General features: G+C 53.9%; 7 protein-coding genes across 7 annotated transcripts in view; 2 read left to right on the top strand and 5 right to left on the bottom strand.

Annotated features, from left to right (window-relative positions):
- SODALDRAFT_350093 (DUF1960-domain-containing protein) overlaps positions 1-370 on the top strand; it is a gene marked incomplete at its 3' end in the record, with an annotated part of 962 nt that extends 592 nt beyond the window's left edge. The window contains exon 2 of the mRNA XM_028613457.1: positions 134-370. Within this exon, the coding sequence (XP_028467841.1) occupies positions 134-368 (235 nt within the window). The remainder of the gene's footprint in view (positions 1-133) is intronic.
- Positions 371-1913: 1543 nt separating this feature from the next.
- Positions 1914-2469, bottom strand: SODALDRAFT_242584 (PRO41 protein; the record flags this gene model as incomplete). Its single annotated transcript, XM_028607378.1, has 3 exons — positions 1914-1949; positions 2017-2333; positions 2412-2469. Coding segments are annotated over 3 exons (411 nt in total), but the record flags the coding sequence as incomplete, so codon positions are not given.
- A 97-nt stretch (positions 2470-2566) lies between these two features.
- Positions 2567-5510, bottom strand: SODALDRAFT_358455 (hypothetical protein; the record flags this gene model as incomplete). Its single annotated transcript, XM_028614105.1, has 12 exons — positions 2567-2826; positions 2956-3292; positions 3395-3595; positions 3677-3815; positions 3962-4071; positions 4147-4276; positions 4452-4472; positions 4564-4621; positions 4872-4999; positions 5086-5108; positions 5228-5330; positions 5437-5510. 12 exons carry the CDS (start codon positions 5508-5510, stop codon positions 2567-2569), a joined length of 1584 nt encoding a protein of 527 aa, XP_028467839.1.
- Positions 5511-5926: 416 nt separating this feature from the next.
- On the bottom strand, positions 5927-6578 carry SODALDRAFT_144094 (hypothetical protein). The gene has a single exon (XM_028606819.1). The coding sequence runs from the start codon at positions 6423-6425 to the stop codon at positions 6024-6026; it is 402 nt and encodes a 133-aa protein (XP_028467838.1). The 5' UTR covers positions 6426-6578; the 3' UTR covers positions 5927-6023.
- Positions 6579-7205: 627 nt separating this feature from the next.
- On the bottom strand, positions 7206-8568 carry SODALDRAFT_332189 (hypothetical protein). The gene is made up of 2 exons (XM_028611637.1): positions 8312-8568; positions 7206-8193 (listed from the first exon to the last, which is right to left on the bottom strand). Exons 1-2 carry the CDS (start codon positions 8375-8377, stop codon positions 7486-7488), a joined length of 774 nt encoding a protein of 257 aa, XP_028467837.1. The 5' UTR covers positions 8378-8568; the 3' UTR covers positions 7206-7485.
- Positions 8569-9221: 653 nt separating this feature from the next.
- On the top strand, positions 9222-12385 carry SODALDRAFT_339343 (serine/threonine-protein kinase plo1; the record flags this gene model as incomplete). Its single annotated transcript, XM_028612849.1, has 3 exons — positions 9222-9560; positions 9634-10082; positions 10156-12385. The coding sequence occupies 3 exons, from the start codon at positions 9222-9224 to the stop codon at positions 12383-12385; spliced, it is 3018 nt and encodes a 1005-aa protein (XP_028467836.1).
- A 2075-nt stretch (positions 12386-14460) lies between these two features.
- On the bottom strand, positions 14461-16751 carry SODALDRAFT_274430 (HCP-like protein; the record flags this gene model as incomplete). Its single annotated transcript, XM_028607942.1, has 2 exons — positions 14461-14696; positions 14795-16751. 2 exons carry the CDS (start codon positions 16749-16751, stop codon positions 14461-14463), a joined length of 2193 nt encoding a protein of 730 aa, XP_028467835.1.
- Between the last annotated feature and the right edge of the window lie 1716 nt (positions 16752-18467).

Raw genomic sequence — 18467 nt, 5'->3', positions numbered from 1 at the left:
TGGTTTGGTTTGGTTTGGTCCGCTTGCTCTTTAGTAGACCCTCCCAGCCTGGCTGCTCGCATGCGCCTGTGAGATGGAGCTACTGCGAATCAACAACCCGAGAAACGGGCAACTAACGCGAGACAAATCACAGACAAGGAAACCAAGGCACATTCGACGCGGCCTCTAGGGCGACTTTGGAGAATGAATTCGGCACATCCATAGATGAAGAGGTCATCAAGCAGATCCTGGAGAAGGGAGAGTTCCGGACTCATGAGGTACGTGCGCAAAGCTGTGTCTCCTTTCCCTTTCCCCAAACACATCGCCTTCGCCGCTTCATCCCCTGTGAACAAAAACAGCGACTAGAGAATGCTAACGAGAACCGCTTCGCAAAGTTTCCCGCTCGCCATGGGTCCAAGAACACCGTCGAGGGACCCCAACTCACCGGCGGCCGCTGATGTGCAGGGCCCGAGCTGAGGTCGACTTTTCGGGTGCCGAGAACCGCGGGGTCCGCTTCGGGAATTTTCGCTTCTTGGTAGCGACGCTTATTACCTCCTCGCCCTTTTTATTGAGACACTGCCGCCGAAAATAAGAAGAGCGTTCTGCTGGACTCGGCGGGTTTTCGTTTTATCATTTCGGACGTTGTCTGGGAGATGGAGAGGTTCCCGGCACTAGCCACTCCCCTGGCCCTTGGTAATAGAGTCTCTTGGCAAGGTAGCCAGCCAGCCAGCCGGCTTATGTAAACCCACTTTAATAATAAATGAACCACAGTCCGTCCACCAAAGCCACGATGTTTTATTCCTCCCGAATGCCTGCATGAACGTGTTCAAAGCGATGAAAGCCGTGTGCCATGGGTCCCTCTTACAAAGGAACCAGGGCATGTGCTATTTAAGTACCTTTACACAGAAGGGTATGGGGGAGTGGAGGATCTTACCCACGGTCCACTGCCGAGCGTGTTGCCCCGTTGCCTGTCTGTTTCCAACACGTTTCGGACCCAAACCGTAGCCGTCTGTGCAACCCCTTGTCCACACAGAAAATGCCCCGACAACGTCGAGCGTCTCAGCTGCATATACCCCCACCACACGGAACAATGGCCGAGGAACTACGTATTATTTCATAGGAATCAAGTCAGCAGTTTAGTCAAGGGGGCATTCTTTCGTCGTCAAACCAAGGCATGGTATTCTGTCTGCTATCAGCCGTTCACCCTGCGCAGGCACCTTTTGCCCTTCTGGTCGTGGAAGAGGATGTCAGGCTATGACAAAAGGAGTGGTGCCCTCGCTACCACGAGCCGCTGAGATAACAAGGCCTTCAAAGCCGGCAAGGTCCAGGTCTTCTCCCCATAGCCATCTCTTGGCCCGCCCCTACCACCGTTTTGCTCCACCGTTTCATGCCCCGTCTCGGGTCGCGTCTGATCCGGGTATCAGACCCAGCATACAAGGAAAAGCGTTGTCTGTCCCTCGTTCCCAAACCTGCCTTGCCAACCCGATGCTCGCTCCGCTCCATGATATGCCTTGGATGCGAAATGCAAATGCGAAATCAAGAACCAAAAACGCCCGGTGCTTGATGCCGTATTGATTAAAAATTTCAAATGACATGTAAAAACGCTGTATAATGTAGAATAAACATGCAATCAAGCGCCCAAGACAGGCGAGATTGCATGACGGTTGTCTTGAGGGCCCTTTCCTCTCTTTACCTCTCCTTCCCAGCATTTCCAACCATTTTTTTGTTGGCTGGTGAATGCCTGCTGTTGGTGTACAGAGGTGCCGTGCCGTTCCATACTGCCGGTCCTTCCTCGGGTAATATCGTGGTCGGGCAGGAGAACTTCGAGGTCGACGACACCGACTCCATGTGATAGAAAGCAAGTCCCATGTGAGTCAAGACGTCTCTGGTGACCTCTTGACCGGGTCCGTTCTTTAGGCACGACCACGGCCGCCCCGTTGAGGGAGTGTCCAGGGCTTAGCGCAGATGAGCTAGAAACTTGTTAATGGAAGAGCCCGCGAGAGAAAGGGGAAATGGAATGAACGGCCTGATGCTCACCTCTCCTTCGCTATAGGCCCAGAAATAAATGACCAAGGCAACGATGTAGTAGATTGCCGGGTTGGTGGCCTGATATAAGAGAGAAGCCGCCAGGGTAGTAAGGGGAAGTAAGACGAGGCGGAATTCGAGGCTGCGATGGATGGCGGAGCCCGCGATCCAAGGAAGAGGCCACTCTAGTAGGAACATGAAAATCCCCAACACCAGATTTATGACCTGTAGCGCAGGAACTGGCTTCACTGCCGAGTCTAATGTCGTCGTGAGGAAGTCCCAGAAGATTTTGGGCCAAAAGAAGCCCTCGATGGCGGCAGCAACTTGGTCTACCTCCAGTGTTAGCCATCCCGAGTTCCCAACCTAATCCCTTTTGACGACGCGAATCTTTGAAGTGGGGGACTTACAGGCTGCTGCCGTCATGACGATGAGACGAGCCCAATGGTTCTTGATAAGGCGACCCATGTTGCTTTAACGACCTTGCCGTTTAATTTCCCTGACCTCTTTCTTTCCTAATTCCGATGATTTGGGTCCTTTGCCTTTGCTCCGTGATTCTCTTCTCTCAATTTCGTCCAGTGGGCCCCTTCTTCCTAGCAATAATGATTGACTTTCGGTGGTTCCCCTTTCGTCGCCGAGTACGCTCCACGGACCAGCGAATGAATTGTTTGGCGTTCGAGTTCGAGTTCGAGTTCGAGTTCGTTGGATGTGCGTCGACTGAGATGCGAGCGACCCGGCACCGCCAATACTTCCAGATGAGATTGTAAAAAAGAGAGGAAGCACAGCTACCCAAAAGTCGATCCAGCCGTGCAAGAAAAGGGACGCCTCAGACGCACAAGAAAGGAAGGAAAATAGGTACCAGACCTGTGGGAGTAGAAGGGAAAGAAGAGAAAGAAGAAAAAAAAAGAACGTCGAAGTGAATAAAGCGCCGATATGAAAAGAAGGTTTATCGACGCCAGGTCAATAAGTTGGAAAGGCAGAGAAGATGATGGGAGGACGACCGGGGATATATCAGACGACCACCCTGTTCACGAGCGGGTCTGAAGGGGTCGATATTGAGACGAAAACCTGATAAGGGGGACAAAGTACCGGAGATTCGGCGCACAGCCCAAGTCAGGCCTCTCTGCGTGTGGGGGGAGGGCCGGCCGTTGCCCGGGGGCAAGACCGAGATGGGTAGCAGAAACTTGGCCAGCCGAGGGTAAACTGTCACGGTTTCGACTGTCGACTGGGGTGTGACGTTGACGGTTGAAGAATGCGATGATCCAAGATTGATTTCCCCTTGGACTAGGTTCTCGCGACCAGATCTATGATGGCAGCGGGTATCCGTGTGGGCATGAGGACGTTCTAGACGGCTAAGAGAAGAGACTTTTTTTTTTTCTTTCTTCGCTCGCACAGGGGTCTTCTGCGAGACGGTAGAGGATTCAATCGCCTTGAAGAAGCGTGCTGGCAGACCGGTATGTCCTTTCTTTCTGCCCTTCTTTTTCTTCCGCCTGTTCGCTCTTCCTTGTGGCCCTTGTGCCTGTGCACCGAGTGCTAGTACGGAGTAAAGGTCGTGTGTGAGATGAAGCGAGATGGTGTACCAAACGTCGGTGCGCTATGATGTGGGGTATCGAAATCTGGACGGACGTCGGGCTCTTCTTTGGTTCGGTGCATGAACGACGTTTGACGATCAAACAGGATGGTTTCCAGGGACGATGATGAAGCAGACCAGGCGGGAATTTGTGAAATGGGAAAGGGGGAAGAAGAAGGTTATTGAAACATTCAAGAGACGCAGTGCGAGATCGAAGACGGGCGGGTCCGGGGGGGTAATCGCCCTCTGGGACTCGCAGACAAGACCTACGGATACGTACGCAATGTACGCAATGTACGCAATGTACGGAATGAACGGTACCTTCCGTTCAACTCAGGACAAAAAAAACCCCGAGAATGTCCATCTTCAGACTGGGCCCCGAGATCTCACTGGCGACGCGAGCGAAAATGCAGCTTGGCGCTTCTCTTTAGGGCACCCGGGCCGCGTTGGCAACGAGGCACGAGGATGAGCGACTGGCCCGAGACAAAGACGCTAGACCGCTCGAGGTACACACATCATGATATCAAGAACCTGAGTGGTAGAGCCTTTTTTGCGGCGTGGCGAGAGTATCGAACCATATGGGCTTGGGTCGACATCTGGGCAAAGAGGAGAAATAGACGAGGCCAGAGGGACGAAGAATGGGTGGAAAGGATGCAGAATGTGGGAGGGGAGTCGTGATTGGAGAACCCCGGGCGGTTAGAGAGGCTGGGCAGGCCAATGAGAGCCCTTGCCGCCGCCTCTCATGCAGGCTAGGGCGGGGTCCATGCGACAATGGGGCAAAGGATGGTCCCGCCAGCCCCTAAGGTACCGTTGTACGTTGTAACTCCGTGCCTTATTAGGTACCTTACGGAGTTAAGGAACCTTACCTTACTTTATTCACAAGCTCGACGGGTTGGAGTGGCTGGGCTTTGAAGGTACCAAAATCATTGCTGGTTAGTAGTGGGATTCAGAAGTATTTGCCATTACCTTCTTCGCTATAGTACATACCTCACGTAACAATACCTGAACTCAATGGAATTTTTTCTTCAATCTTCAAGCTGCGAGAGGTGGCTGGAGCAGCTCACTCTATCTGTACCGATATCTCGTTTACGGATACCTCGTCCGAACTCCGTACTACCTATACCTGGCTGTACGTACCTAAAATAAGCAAATCGTATCTGGGCACTACTACACGTGTACATTGAGCAGCCCGCCTTCGTAAGAAATACATATCATCACGGCTTCCCTTCGACTTTGTAATTATTATCCTCTTGCACTTCGAACCCAGACATTATGACATACATACAATAAGGTCTGTGACGTGACTGGCGGCTGTTCCATAAACGTGGCTGAGGCGTGTCTCGTTTGAGCAAGGGCCAAGGAGGGCCAGGGTACAAGGGGTGCTGACCATTCGTGTTTCTCAACTGCTCGGGACATCGGTTGCCGGGTCTGTTCCCTCCTCCCCAAACCCATCACATGTTTCGTGGACCGGGGACGTGCTTGCTTGGAGCGATAACACTCGAACCTACACGAACTTTCCTGTGTCGGTGTTCTGCATCTGTACGTACGGAGTATGGAATGGTCACATTGATTAACCTATAAATCCATAGAGACCATCCGGTCAACTTGGCAGACATTCCCTCAAGGTCTTTTTTGTCATCTTTCCAGCTAACTGACATTTCGCAAAGCAGGGTCCTTGGGGAGGGGGGGAGGGGGTGAGAAAGACCGCCCACTCACTTCCCTTGGCTGCCCACCACCACTACTCGTGGCTATCACCTCGCTTCCATGCAAGGTAATCACGAACTTAGATGCTGGGGTATTTTCTCATCATGCCATTTTTGGCGTGCATGTATGTGCCCAGATCCATCACATCTGGGTCTACCTACGCTGAGCCAGCATCGTGGTTTGGTTGCCCGTTGATATGCATGGTGGATCTCGACGAGTAAGACAAGCGGTCCATATTGCAGAGATCTCTTCTCTGTGTCAGGGTGTTATGGTTCTATTGTTCCAGATCTGTCTGTGATGCGAATCCACTGAGCTCAATATAGAAGAAGCCCGTGGAGCCATTATCTTCTTGGTTGGCGCTCGTAGTTCATATCCGTAGTTCACTGGTCAGACCCCTTATGGACTGCATAGAATGTGTGGCACCCTTGAGTCTCCGGTACCGTGGAGCTGTCACTCACTCACCACTCATCCGTGTTGTCACTCACCACACCACGAGGGCCACTAGCGGTCTGCGTGTGATAGACGAATCCAGCATATCCTCTGCTTTTCGCTAGTGCCCCTGTCAATTCTAAGCTGAGCTGGCTGTCCCCGGCACGATGGCTTCTCAAATACAGCGCAAGGTGCGTGCTCACGAAGAGGTCCCCAGTTCTCAAATTCCAACCTGCACAGTCCTACTTTGGTGATGATCTGGTCATACCAGCCGCATAATCTTGTGTCCTCTCACTGACATGTCAAGTTCGACATAGGACTACAGGCGGCCGTCCCCGCAAGCAAACGTGAGGAGCCGCTCACCGTCTTCAGTACCGAGACAGTCCATGACCTTTGCCTTTCCCTCTTTTGTTGCGACTAGCTTGGCGAGATGCTGGAGGTCGGGAGCTATCTCAGCCAGTGCACTGGTCTGGTAGTCGGACAGTGGCGGGCCCTTGACGCAGGTCCCAAGCAAGACCCCTGTGTTGGAAGCGCCGCGTACGGGGTTTCTCGCCATCGAGTCCGCCTGTAAAGATCCAGAAAATTGTACCACTGATACTAACAGACTCGGGAGGGAGGATATCGACACAGCTGGGATGACGGCAATGAAGCCAAATTTCTTCGCGACGCTGTATACACATCTGGTCAGATTGGCGAACCGCCCATGGAGAGATGAAGTCATCTTATCTCGGTTCGAGGGAACGGGGAGTCGGAACAGGCACTTGCTCTAGTTCCAACTTGGTAAAGTCAATGACAGATTCGGGAGCGGTCAACAGAAAAATGATGGCTATATCTTTCCCCCCGGTTTGCCGCACTAGCCACTCGAGCCGCCTGTTTGTGCCCAGGGCGCATAGGTCCTTTGGCGAAAGGAGGATGATGCGCATCGATATTCCCGACGTCGCTCCCTTATTCTCTACAGGGAGCAAGATATCGTGAGGTTCCAGCGGGCTTTCTGGAAGTTGGTCCAGGTTAGCCGTCTTCGGGCAAACCTACGAGCTGCTCACGCGCCGTGCGTGCTTACCGCTGAACCGGATCTCACGCATCCTCGAGAGCATAGGCACGACGGCAGCCCAGTCGCTATGCGTGCGGAGAGACGAAGAAATCGTTGGTGAGATTTCCCGGCTGGCCATGGCGTCTCGAGGTTTCTGATGCTTATTCCGAAGGGCGACTTTGGTACAGTTTGACATTAATCCTCAACGAATTTGGGAGCTGCTGCCTGTTGCGACTCGACCTCCTAAAGTGACTTGGGTCTCCAGAATGTTTTGCTCCAGAGAAAGGGGGCAGATATTCAGCTTCAGATGGAAAATAGAAGCCTCCGTCTTAGGTTTCCCATGCCCTGACCCGTACTCTAGCTGCCTACAAGTACGGCAGTACAATACTTGAGATGCGTTGCGGAATGAACGGTCTAGACGGCAGTAGCCCCTTCCCCAAATAAGGTAGAGTGGATATAAACTGAAGTGTGTTGAAAGTCGGTGAAGTACAAGACAATGGCTTATACCTTATGTACCTTACCTTAGGTACCTTAGGTAGGAAGCTACCATCGCTTTTGTCCTCCGTACCTACCTACCTTATGTATGTACAGGAACAGGAACAACCGAAACACCGCCTGTTGTATCGTATATGTTCTACCTTATGTCTATCGGCACAACCTCGCCCCCTTTCGGTCTTACTAAGTAGAGTGAATCGTGATGTACATGACAAAAAATTATACAGAAGAACGGGGGGTTGTCGAGCACTCGTACTCATGTCGTAGAAGGCGTTGGTATTGAGGTCGACAAGCTCTCTTGCGGAGCAGGTGGTAACAGGGGCCCTTTTGTTTTCGGATCCTTCAGCGTCCTCAGCGCCTCTTCCACAACCGAGAGGCGACCTCTCGCCTCCCGCTCAGCCGTCTCAAGCTCCTCTTCACGCCTTTCGAGCTCGTCCTCCCGCTTCTTCAACTCCTCTAGCCTGGCGTCCAGGTCTTTGATCCTCTCCAAATTGTGATCCGGTTTCTGGGTCGACTTCCAGTACTCGTAGATGATGAGCCCGCCGGCGACGCCCAAGATGAAGGCATCTCCCACCACGTCCGCGAACAGGTCGACGGCCTTGGCCTCCGGAAGGGGTCGGAACTTGCGCCGCCAGACGTTCTGCGCCGAGAACACCTTGAAGTGCCCCGGCCGCCGCATGAATATGCTGGCCCCGTCGCCTCTCGACTCTCGCCCCTTCTCCCTGTGCATCTCCGCTTCCTTCCTCGCTTCTTTCGCTTTCCTCTCCTCTTCCTTCTCGATCTCCTCTTTCGTCTTGACGGTCGGCGCTTCGGCTTTTTCTTTCTCTTTTGCTTTTTCCTCGGCTTTTTGGTTCCGGAGGAGGGCTACGTTTGCGCGCATGTTGAATTGGTGGATAGCCTGCCCGTACCGAGCGGCAAGCTGGCGGAACCGCGGGTGCTCGCGGGCCTGGGCCTTGATTTGGTTCTACGGTTGCAGAAAGGGTTTAGTTGCCAACGCCCTGCCAACGCCCGAATAACTGTTAAAGCGGAATAGTGGCGGAACCGATCGAATACGATCCGAGGGGATTTTGACTTGTACATACCGCGCCATACTTGGAGACATGCCGCACAAGAAGTGCCGCAAGCTTGAAGAGGGGTAGAGGCACCATGTCGGCGGTCGACGGGTTGTTGAACGGAGGATGGTGGATGCCGGCAGTCCGGTCAATTAAGAGCGCCGAAGCTCCGGCCAGTTTTTTGTTGGACGGGGCCCCTCTACTTTAGTGATCCCTCCGTGATTCCCTGTCGCATTGTCGGCCAGGCTCGGTGAGCCACCGGACGTTCGAGTTGTTTGACGACGAATGTTCCCACGAGAAAAGGTGGAGATCAATTGGACAACGCTATTCCACCTTGGGAATCAAGCTGTGGAGAAGACCATCAGCCATAGACCGTTTCTTGTGCCGTGTTTCTACGGCAACCGTGCCAGGTACCTTTGGGTAGGTACTCACAAAGTCAATACAGCTCTCACCGTCAATGTACACAATTCCGCGACTCCGCCAACGGGAAGTTTGAAGCTTCTTCTTTACCCAGGCCCACGCCCCTTCTATAGCCGCAAGTCGCCCGGCTTCCACGCCCATCTTCGATTTAGGGCATCGTCACTTGGTTCGACAACTCCCGGTCGTGTTTCGGGATTATTGACTTTGGCCTGGATATTCCTGGACACATGGTCTCCCAGCCGAAGCTGTAAGTTGGTTCTTTCTCCGACGACGGGGGGAGGGGAAGCGCCCTATATGAATCTTCTCCAGACGTCTTACCGGTACGAGAGTCAACTCCCCACTAAATTTGGCAGAGACTCCTTACGTCCGATAACCTTCCACGGCGGTCCTTATCATCCAACCTCATCGAGACACGTCGAGACGCGTCGATTTTCCGCCACCGTGACTCCCAAAACATCGAAAGAACGCTGATCATAGGCGAGACTTGATTTCCTACGTCTTTTTTTTTCTTTCTGGGAATATGACCCACAGGTTGCTGGCCAAAGGAGGCGTCGATATGGAAGCGTTGTCGCCTAGGGATGCAAATGCGAGACAGACGGTTCCCAAAGCCATGGACGTGAAGACCAAGGCCACCCCCCAACTCAAGGTGTCGAAGGAGAAGGACCACCCACCGCCGCCGCCGGATAATGTTCTTGAGCCGAGTAGTGTCGACCGTCCTGATGGGGCCGTCTACCAGGTTGGCAAGATGCTTGGCAAAGGCGGCTTCGCCATCTGCTATCAGGGGTACTTGTTGCCGACGAGGCATAAGTATGCTCTGAAGATTGTCAAGAGCCAGATGCCATCAAAAATGCAGCAAAAGGTAAGATTGTCCCGTCTACCCCATTTGAAAGGACCTTGCCCGCCCTGTTCCTAACGTTGCATTCTGCGTTTAGTTTCAAACCGAGCTGCAGATTCACTCGAAGATGAGAAACAAGAACATCGTCCAGTTCCTCCGCGCGTTTTCCTACGAAAACTGTACCTATCTTGTGCTTGAGCTCTGTCCCAACGGCTCTCTCATGGACATGGTTAAGAAACGAAGAGGGCTGACGGAGCCCGAGGTTCGCTTCTACTCGGTTCAAGTAGCTGGCGCCATCAAGTATATGCACGACAAGGGGATTATCCACCGTGACCTCAAGATGGGCAACATCTTCCTAGACCGCAATATGAATGCCAAGGTTGGCGACTTTGGCCTGGCTGCTCTGCTCGTCACTGGCAAAGACATGCACACCATTCGTCGGACGACCTTGTGCGGGACACCCAATTATATCGCGCCTGAGATTTTGGAAAAAGGCAAGAAGGGACACGACCATATGGTTGACATATGGAGCCTGGGTATTATAATGTATGTACGCACTAGTCTCCTCGTTTCCCCTCCTTTCCTTTGCCGTCCCTTGAAAGCAACTGACATGATCCAGGTTTGCCATGCTCACGTCCAAGCCTCCCTTCCAGTCTACGAGCACCGAAGAAATCTACCGCCGAGCTCGGGAACGAGACTACGAATGGCCAAGCTCAGAGACTACACAAAAATACATTAGCCTGGAAGCGAAGGACATCGTCGCCTCAATGCTTGAGGATGCCGATAGGAGACCAGACCCAGACACCATAGTTCAACACCCCTTCTTCACCTCTGGCTACATGCCTGTCGATGCGGACATGACGCCGAAACTCCTCACTTTGCCTCCGGACGATCCCCATTTCTACACGACCCGCTTGGACTCGAGGCTTCGAGCGGCATCGGTCCAAAATCTAAAAGGCATGTGCAACGAATGCGGAGTAGGTCCGTGGTCTCAGCACCAGGTTATCCATACGCAAACGTGGAAAGAGATGGCTGCGGAAGAAAAAGCTGGACTCACACCAGCTATCCCACTGGCACCCGATGTGGTTTATAGGCCATTCGACCAATGGTTGAGGGAGCAGAAGCAGCACCAGGGGGGCGTGCTAAGCCACTCGTTGTTACGCTCGCAGGGGAGGCCCGAGCCGCATCTGGCCGCGTCTCAGACAGCACCCAGTGGTGGTCTGATGCGAGCGCCTCCACAAAGCTTTGCGGCTCAACAGAGGGCCCAGAGCCGGCCTGCTGCCTTGCCAAGTACGGCCAGAGTGAGAACACAGCAGGATGCGAACCTGCAAGCAGCGCAGACCGTCAGGCCAGGAGTGGTAAGGCAATATACGGAATCCGAACCGGAGCCTGAGCAGCCGACGAAGACGCTCGAACATCCGCCACAGAAGACGTCCACTGTCAGGAAAGCGCCGCTGGCCAAGGCGCTGTCTAGCATGGCGGTCATGAGCCTCGGCTCATCTTCCAGTAGCAATAACGCCATGACAGCTCCCAGCCAGACCTCAAGAGCAGCAAACCTGACATCACTATTCAGCCCGTCCGAACATCCGGTGCCAGTGTCGGGCTCCCAACCGGATATCATCCTAGACCGACTACGCCGGTTACAGGCTGAACTGGAACGGGCATTAAATGCACGCACGATGGCCATCATCTCGGCCAAGGATAAGACACCACCACACCCACACGTTGTCGTCAAGTGGGTAGACTACAGTAACAAGTTCGGCCTTGGATACATTCTCAACAACGGCAGTGTTGGCTGCGTCTTGCGAGACATTCCAACCACCGACACCGGAAAACTCGCCACGCTGCCGTCTGCATGCATGCTCGTCCGAAACGCGGAGAGACACATCGAGCGTCGTCAGGATGAGACGTACCCTGAGCGTCATCAACCAGTACCACCAAGGGAGAAGGTTCATTTCTTTGAGAGCAACGGCGAGGCCGGCCTCAACCGCGTTAGCGTACCTGCCCGTCAGTTCCGGGTGCCGGTCAATGAGGACGGGACAGCCGGAAAGTTGAACCCCGGCGCGGATTTATACGAGCACAGGAAGAGGGAGCGGGTCATCCTCTGGAAGAAATTCGCCAATTACATGATAGCGTATGGGAGGGACGAGACGGTCCCATCGGAGGACGACAACAACAACAAGAGCGACCAGGAGAGCCCGGAGAAGGAAGATTTCCAACCGGACGACTTGGTAACGTTTTACCAACGCATCGGCGACGTGGGTTGCTGGGTTTTCTGCGATGGCCACCTCCAATTCAACTTCCCAGACCACACCAAGATCGTCCTCAACGCGACCGGAACGTGGTGCCATTTCTGGCATCTGCCGGAGGAGGCAGCACTCAATCTGGCGGAGAACGGGACATTGACGTCGACGGCTCTAGATGAGCGGGCCATGCTCTCTTACCCTCTGCAGACCCTCCTTAACTTCCAGACCAAGCCGTCGACCACTCGATCGACTCGCACGACCACGACAACCCGTCGGCGTCCCGAGATACCGGCGGAACTACAGGGGATCCCCGCCGCGAACGATTTCCGGCCCAAGATTGAGTTCATCAAGAACGTCGTGAAGGAGTGGGTGACCAACGGCGGGCTGGGCAACAGCGCCATGAGCCGCCAAGAGCGGTTGCGCTGGACCGGCTATCGGGAGACGGTCAACGTCCCCATCCCGACCAAGATGGTCTGGGTCACCGTCGGCGCCCGTTGGGGGGACAAGAGACGCTCGGCCTATGTTGATCCGCGGAAGCCGTCCGAGTTGGGAGAGGAGATTGACGAGTCGAAGAGGAAGGAGAGGACCCAGAGTGGCAGATGAAAAGGCCACAGGACGTACATATTATTTGTTTTTTCTGTTCTTATTATCCTGCAAAGCCGTGTCGCTATGTTCACACTCGCGACCGAGGTCTTCGGGTCCTCCCTCTTGTTGTTCTGCACCTAATTTGCATGACGGGTTTATGGTGGGCGTTCTCATACGTTGCAGCCATGCATTTTTCTCTTCGTCGTTTTCAGGCGCTCATGGTCGTACCTGGTGACAGGAGGGACATGATTGATGAAAGATCCTTTTTTTTTTTCCACTTCTTTTTCTCTCTTTTTCCTCTTCTTTCGGGTGTCCTTTGGGACGGGCTATTGTCGACAAATTGAGATGGTGCTCGGAACAAAATTCAGTCGGCAAGCGGGGAAGGAAAGTAGGGAGAGCTCTCAGGTAGCCAACCAAGCAACGGCGTCAGGCGGGAAACATCATAACAGAATTGTCCTCGTGGCTTTTCACTGACCGCGAAACCTGCGAGTTACCTCGTGCCCTGCTCCGTATTACTAGTACCCAGGCCCTTCGTAATTCGGGTTCCTCGTGTGAAATTCTCCCAAGTATGGATACCACCAACATAAGGTAGTATGAAGCTGCATATAAGGCGTAGTTTTCTGACCATCTGTTCACAGCAACTATCCCGGGAGGTTGAGGCGAATGGTTTTTGGTTAACAAGTATAGGTCACTCCGAAGAAGTATGAACTTGTAGGCAGCCGTCCACGTATTCTGTCTTCGAGTACCTACCTTAAGGTATGAAGCAAATTTACCCGCTCCTAGACCACCCTTAAGTTCTTGTGACATGTTCTCTTTCCGCAAGTACCTTGGCTACCTTGGCGTTGGGTGCCTAGCGGCTTCCGTAGCTCCGTAGCTTCAATTGGCAAGGGGGGCCGCGGCGAGGTTCATGATGGTACCTAAGGTATCAAACGATACTTCTTCCTACCTCATTAGCCGAAGTTACGCTTGAGTGAGAAGAGGTACGGATGGAGGATACCTCGGTTTATTAACTTGGCCGTGTACACTACAAGCGAATCACGACATCGGATCTTGCAGCCAGGCAACGTGTGTCTTTCGCGCCAGCCTCGAGAATCACTTGCAATACCTACCTTAACAACCAACCCCTTGCATTTCACCTATCACACTAGGAAGAATTTATCTTCCTCCCCAGAGGGACCGGAAGCAACTAAGAAGAAGCACCCTTTGGTTGTCTTGCGTGGGATGCATCTCAATGACCTATCCCTTGTTAAACCCCAGCCACCAGTCGACACGGTCTCTAGTAGTCTTCTCTCTGCTCGTCTCCCATTGCCACTTTTGGATAGCTCCGATCCAGGCGCAATATAATGGCTCGACACGTTGAGTGTTGAGTTGCATGACGTGCGCTTGCCTTTAGAAACAATAGTCGGCTCCCTCTATCTGCCCCGTCCATCGCGCCAATGCCACTTAGGCTGCGTCTCTAGCACCTGGCTCCTCTACCGGGAGAAATTGCATGCATACCAACCTCCTATGCCATACCCACAATGCAGTCATCAGGGTCATCAGCGCCTGGTGTTGAAGAGGCCCGCGGGTCTGCTTGTGGGTAGACGCCTGTCCAAGACAGGGCATCGTTGTATTCCTGCTATGTGCAAGTCTTCTATTCAATCCAGCTCACCCTCTTCTCCTCGGTTCGAAATTCTTTCCAGCAAGGCGAATGCGAACTGACAAGGGAGAGAAGGGAGGAAAACAAAACGAGGTACCCTTCCAGAAACGCCCATGAATGCACGGTTACTCCAGACGGGGATGGGGAACCATGCCGTGAGAATGCAGATATTCGCAATAAACGGCAGCCCGCCCAGAAATGCGTATTTAACAAAATGCGCAAAAGGATTCGAAGAATTAGGTCCAGCCCTCCTCCTTCTGGACTACCAGACCGGGGAAATGCACGTCTTGAAAAAAGAAGAAGAACAAACGAACCCTCGGCTTCTAACCTCCAGCCTCTTTCCCTTACAAATCTTGAGATGACATTGGAGCATTAATGCAGATGGATTTTGTTGTTGTCCGGAAAACAAACACCGGAAGGGTTAGTGCAGACGCAAAATACCGCTCTCGTCGCTTTACATTAGAATGCAGTCCTTGTCGTCTTTTTTCGTCTTGCCATCCCGAGGTGGCGCGACCTCCATGGGGGTCCCTCCACTGATGGCAGCTTGGATGATGGCGATTCTTTGCTTCGCCCGCTCGTCGCCTGCGTCAGCCGCCTTGACATACCAGACGTTGGCCTCCAAGATATCCCGACGACAGCCGATGCCCGTCTCAGTGAAGTAGCCTACTGCATATTGTGCCTTAACGTAGCCTGTATGTCATTTGTTAGCGCAGAACTTTTTCTTCGGCAATATAGCCTGCGTATCCGCGAATGCGCCCGAAAGCTTGTAGTGACAGGACAGCACCTACCCAACTCTGCCGAGCGTCGTGCCCACTCGTAGGCCTCTTCCTCGTCCTTCTCGAGTATGGGTGGGGCGCCGACCATATACCATGCGCACAAACCCATCATCGCACCAGCGTGGCCCTTATCCGCAGCGCCCGTGTAGAAATGAACACTAAGCGCCGGATCTCTTGGGCAGCCGAGCTTGCCATGCTCGTACGCTTCCCCCATGCGGAAGTTGGCTTCCGGATGCCCGAGTTCTGCAGCCTGGGTGAAGAGTTCTGCTGAATATGCCTCGTCCTTGAAGATGTCGTGTCCATATCCTGTTTCGTAGAGGCATGCTAGTTGGTAGGGGGCGGCGTTGTAGACAGTATCTGCTGCTTCCGCTGCCAGCTTCATCCACTTGATTCCCTCGCGGTATCTTTTCTCTCCAAGATCACCAGAGAGGCAAGCCTTGCCCAACCTGGTCATGGCTCCCGGGTGTCTCTTGGACGCCGCTATCCGGAGGAACTGCACTGCCTTTGCGGGGTCTTTTCGACAGCCCCAGCCGAACTCGTAACATAGCGCAGTCCGGTACGCCGACTCGGCATGGCCATGTTTGGCGGCAAGAACGAACAGAGGAAACGCCTGGCCATAATCTTCTTTCCCTTTGCTGAAGAGGCCCGATGCGAAGCCGTCAGCAAGGTAGTATTGGGCAAATGGGTAGCCCGCACTAGACAGCTTCTGCAAGATTTGCCTAGCCTCCTTGACGAGTGCCTGGGGCGAGCTGCCGTCCTGGTCGCTTTCGCCTTTCTTGCGGGGCGTCGCTTCCAGGTCGTGACCTTGCTCCTGGGCCGTGGAAATGAGGAAAACGGCAAAGGCGTACTGGATAGAGAGGTCGCTGGTCTTTTTCACGTTCTGACGATACATCTCCAGCGTCTTCTGCGTGCTAAGAAGTGAGGCGTTGCTACCGACAGCGTTGCGCAGCTGGGCATTGTCAAAGTTGATCGGCGCCGGCGCCGGCTGCGGATACGGAACGTTCAACAGCTCCACATACGAAGACGGGCGCACATCGGGTGATTTTCGTGACTGAACGGATGGAGCCCGCATGTGAGGGCCGCCGGGCATCAGCCCAGGAGACCTGCCCCGCAGTCCAACGTCGGAGTAAACCGAATAGCTCGAAGGAGGCCGTGGAAGTGAGCTTCGTCGGGCAAAGGCCCCCGTGGTAGGAGTTAGATGGCGATTTATGCCGGAACCCTCGCCCAGGTCGGGATTCGACGAAGCCCTAGCGTCGACCGCAAGGGGGAAACTGGAGGAGATGCGCGTGGGGAATTGTTGCTGATGATGATACTGGAAAAGAGGTACGGATTTGTTCGTGGGCATATGCCCTTCGATGAGAGAGCTTCCCGTAGATTCATGGTCTTGGCAGTCCGGTGTCTCGTTGGGCCCCGAGACGGAGCTCGCACTCGTCGTGGCGGATGATTCGGTGGAAACTTGTTGCTGTGTGGTGCTGGCGGTGGTATCCGATTCGCGGCTATTTCGGTTGCCCTCTGCGAAAGGAGCGCCCACCGTCGCCCTGGCGCCCTCAGGTCGTGAAGACAGCGCCACGGCTGCAGGGGACGAGACGCGATCGAACGCATTTTCCTTGCTGTTTATAGTAGTATCACTTGGCCTCGACAAGGGAGAGGCAGCATGATATGATGAGGGGCTGGCGGTCGGGGCCGAAGACTTCCGTACTTGATGCGGGAATGTTGGTGGTACCGGAGCGTTACGAGGCGGCGGCAGGCGGCGGTCTTGTGTACGGTCCACAACGATGACGTCCGCCTCGGCAGGGTGGACGACTTCAATGTTTGCATTGGAAGGTTGAGCCCAGTTACCCGACTGGAAGTTTACTCTCACCGGGGAGACAGGAGCATCGCGTATTCGAGGTGAGTCGGAACCAGAGGCAGAGATGGTCGGTCTTCCTCTCCGAGCCAGATCATCGACTGCCAGTCGCTCGGGCGACATGTGCGAGCCAGGGACAGGTTTTCGACGGCTGGGACTGCTGGGGCTCGACGTGGAAGAGGCAGCAGATGGCGGCGGGGATGTCGCGGTAACGGCCGCCATTGTTCCTGTGAGGAAGGGGAGGTTGTGAGTGAGCCCCCCAATGGCCGCGTTGGAGAAGAGGGAGACTGGATTTGGGCTCTAGGAAATCGCGAGGCTGGGGATGAGGCGGACGTGCCGGCACGAGATGGTCACTGCGGTATTTGTCACGAAGCGATGCTCGTTCTCGGCAGCATTGATTCGCAGGATCTGGGACAACCGGTGGTTTGGTCGGATGAGTGGAACGAGAGACGTCCGAAGCCGTTTCTGCCTGATGCTGTGTATAGAGAGGATTCGAGCCGTAGGGAGGCGTCGCGAAATGAAAAGCGTTCCCAATGGGTTGGGCTTGTTCGGCGGGGGCTAGGAGGCAGGTTGCGGGTGAAACGATGGCGGTGGCGTGCTGACAGTTGACAGTACGAATTTCGGGTTTAGAACGAGAGGCTGGGTTACTAGTAATTAGCGAAGGGACCTTAGTTGGTGGTCAGACCCCAAAAGCACAACTGGGCCTGGCGGATGAAAGTATGATGACAGATCGAAATCGAAACGAGACAGCCAGGAGCCGGAGGGGATGGACTGGACCAGAGGAGCAAAGTGTGTAGATTTTTCTGGGTGAAAGGAAGAGGTGGGAACTGGATTGAATCTCCACCGAAATGCGAAGTGCGAAATGGGCAGTGGGCGCGCTGGGGACACCGTACCCTGGGACGTTGGGGCAGGTGAGCAGCGGGTTCTGAAGATCCTGCCGGGGGGGTTTCGCGCTAAGCGGGGATATAGGTATGGGCAACCGCTTGGCAGCGCACACCCGCCTGGGTCCTTACTGTCTTGGAGAATGCACCAAATCTCCCACTAATTCAGGTAAGGTAAGGTAGGTACCTTAGTTATTAGTACCCAGTCAATTATCGAACCCAGGTACCGAGGTCGCATCCCACTGACAAGTACCTTAGCCAACAGAGCCACCGAAGGCTGCATCGACCAGCATGGAGTCGTCAGCTACAGCCAACCCTTGGTTTCTCTTCCCAAGCCGTGATCGTTGCCACCATTCTAAAGGAGGCGCTGTGCAGTTCTCCTGCTTTGTGTGTTGTTGTACGTTCTTCTCTTCGGGATGACAGGGGTATAACAGAGAGCAGTAACAGCGGGGGGGGGGGGGCAGCAGACAGCAATGAAGGAGCGGAAAGCCGTGGCTGCGCAAAGGAGGGAGGGAAAGGGAAATAAAAAAAAGAGATGATGAAAGTGCCTGCCCAGAGGACGGATTGGCGTGCGTGCGTTGCTTGCAGGGAGCTAGGTAGAGATAACTAGATGGGTAGGCAAAACAGTGGAAGAAGAAGTTGAAGGTGGAAAAATGTTTTGGCTGTTGTCACGTAGCTGCGACGAAAGAAGGTTTAATAGGACAGGGACATTGTGACGGGGCAAGTACGCTCCAACTGATTCTTTCCCAAGAAACTATCGTCCTGGGTGGTGCCTCCCCTAAAACAGGATACCCCTCAGAGAAGTCCTAGTATCATAATACCTCTTGCCTCGTCCTCATTCTCGACTCTTCGGATAATCTGAATGATCAATCTTGAAGGTATGCAGGTAATATGGAACAGGGATTTTCATTCACGTAAAGAAATATACACGCAGTACTTACCGAGGCGGACAGGCGCA

The sequence above is a fragment of the Sodiomyces alkalinus genome (genome assembly GCF_003711515.1).
Source record: "Sodiomyces alkalinus F11 unplaced genomic scaffold SODALscaffold_3, whole genome shotgun sequence".
In the NCBI taxonomy this organism is placed as follows: Eukaryota; Fungi; Ascomycota; class Sordariomycetes; order Glomerellales; family Plectosphaerellaceae; genus Sodiomyces; species Sodiomyces alkalinus.
Note: the sequence above shows the minus strand (reverse complement) of the source record. Positions and strands in the feature narration are given on the sequence as shown.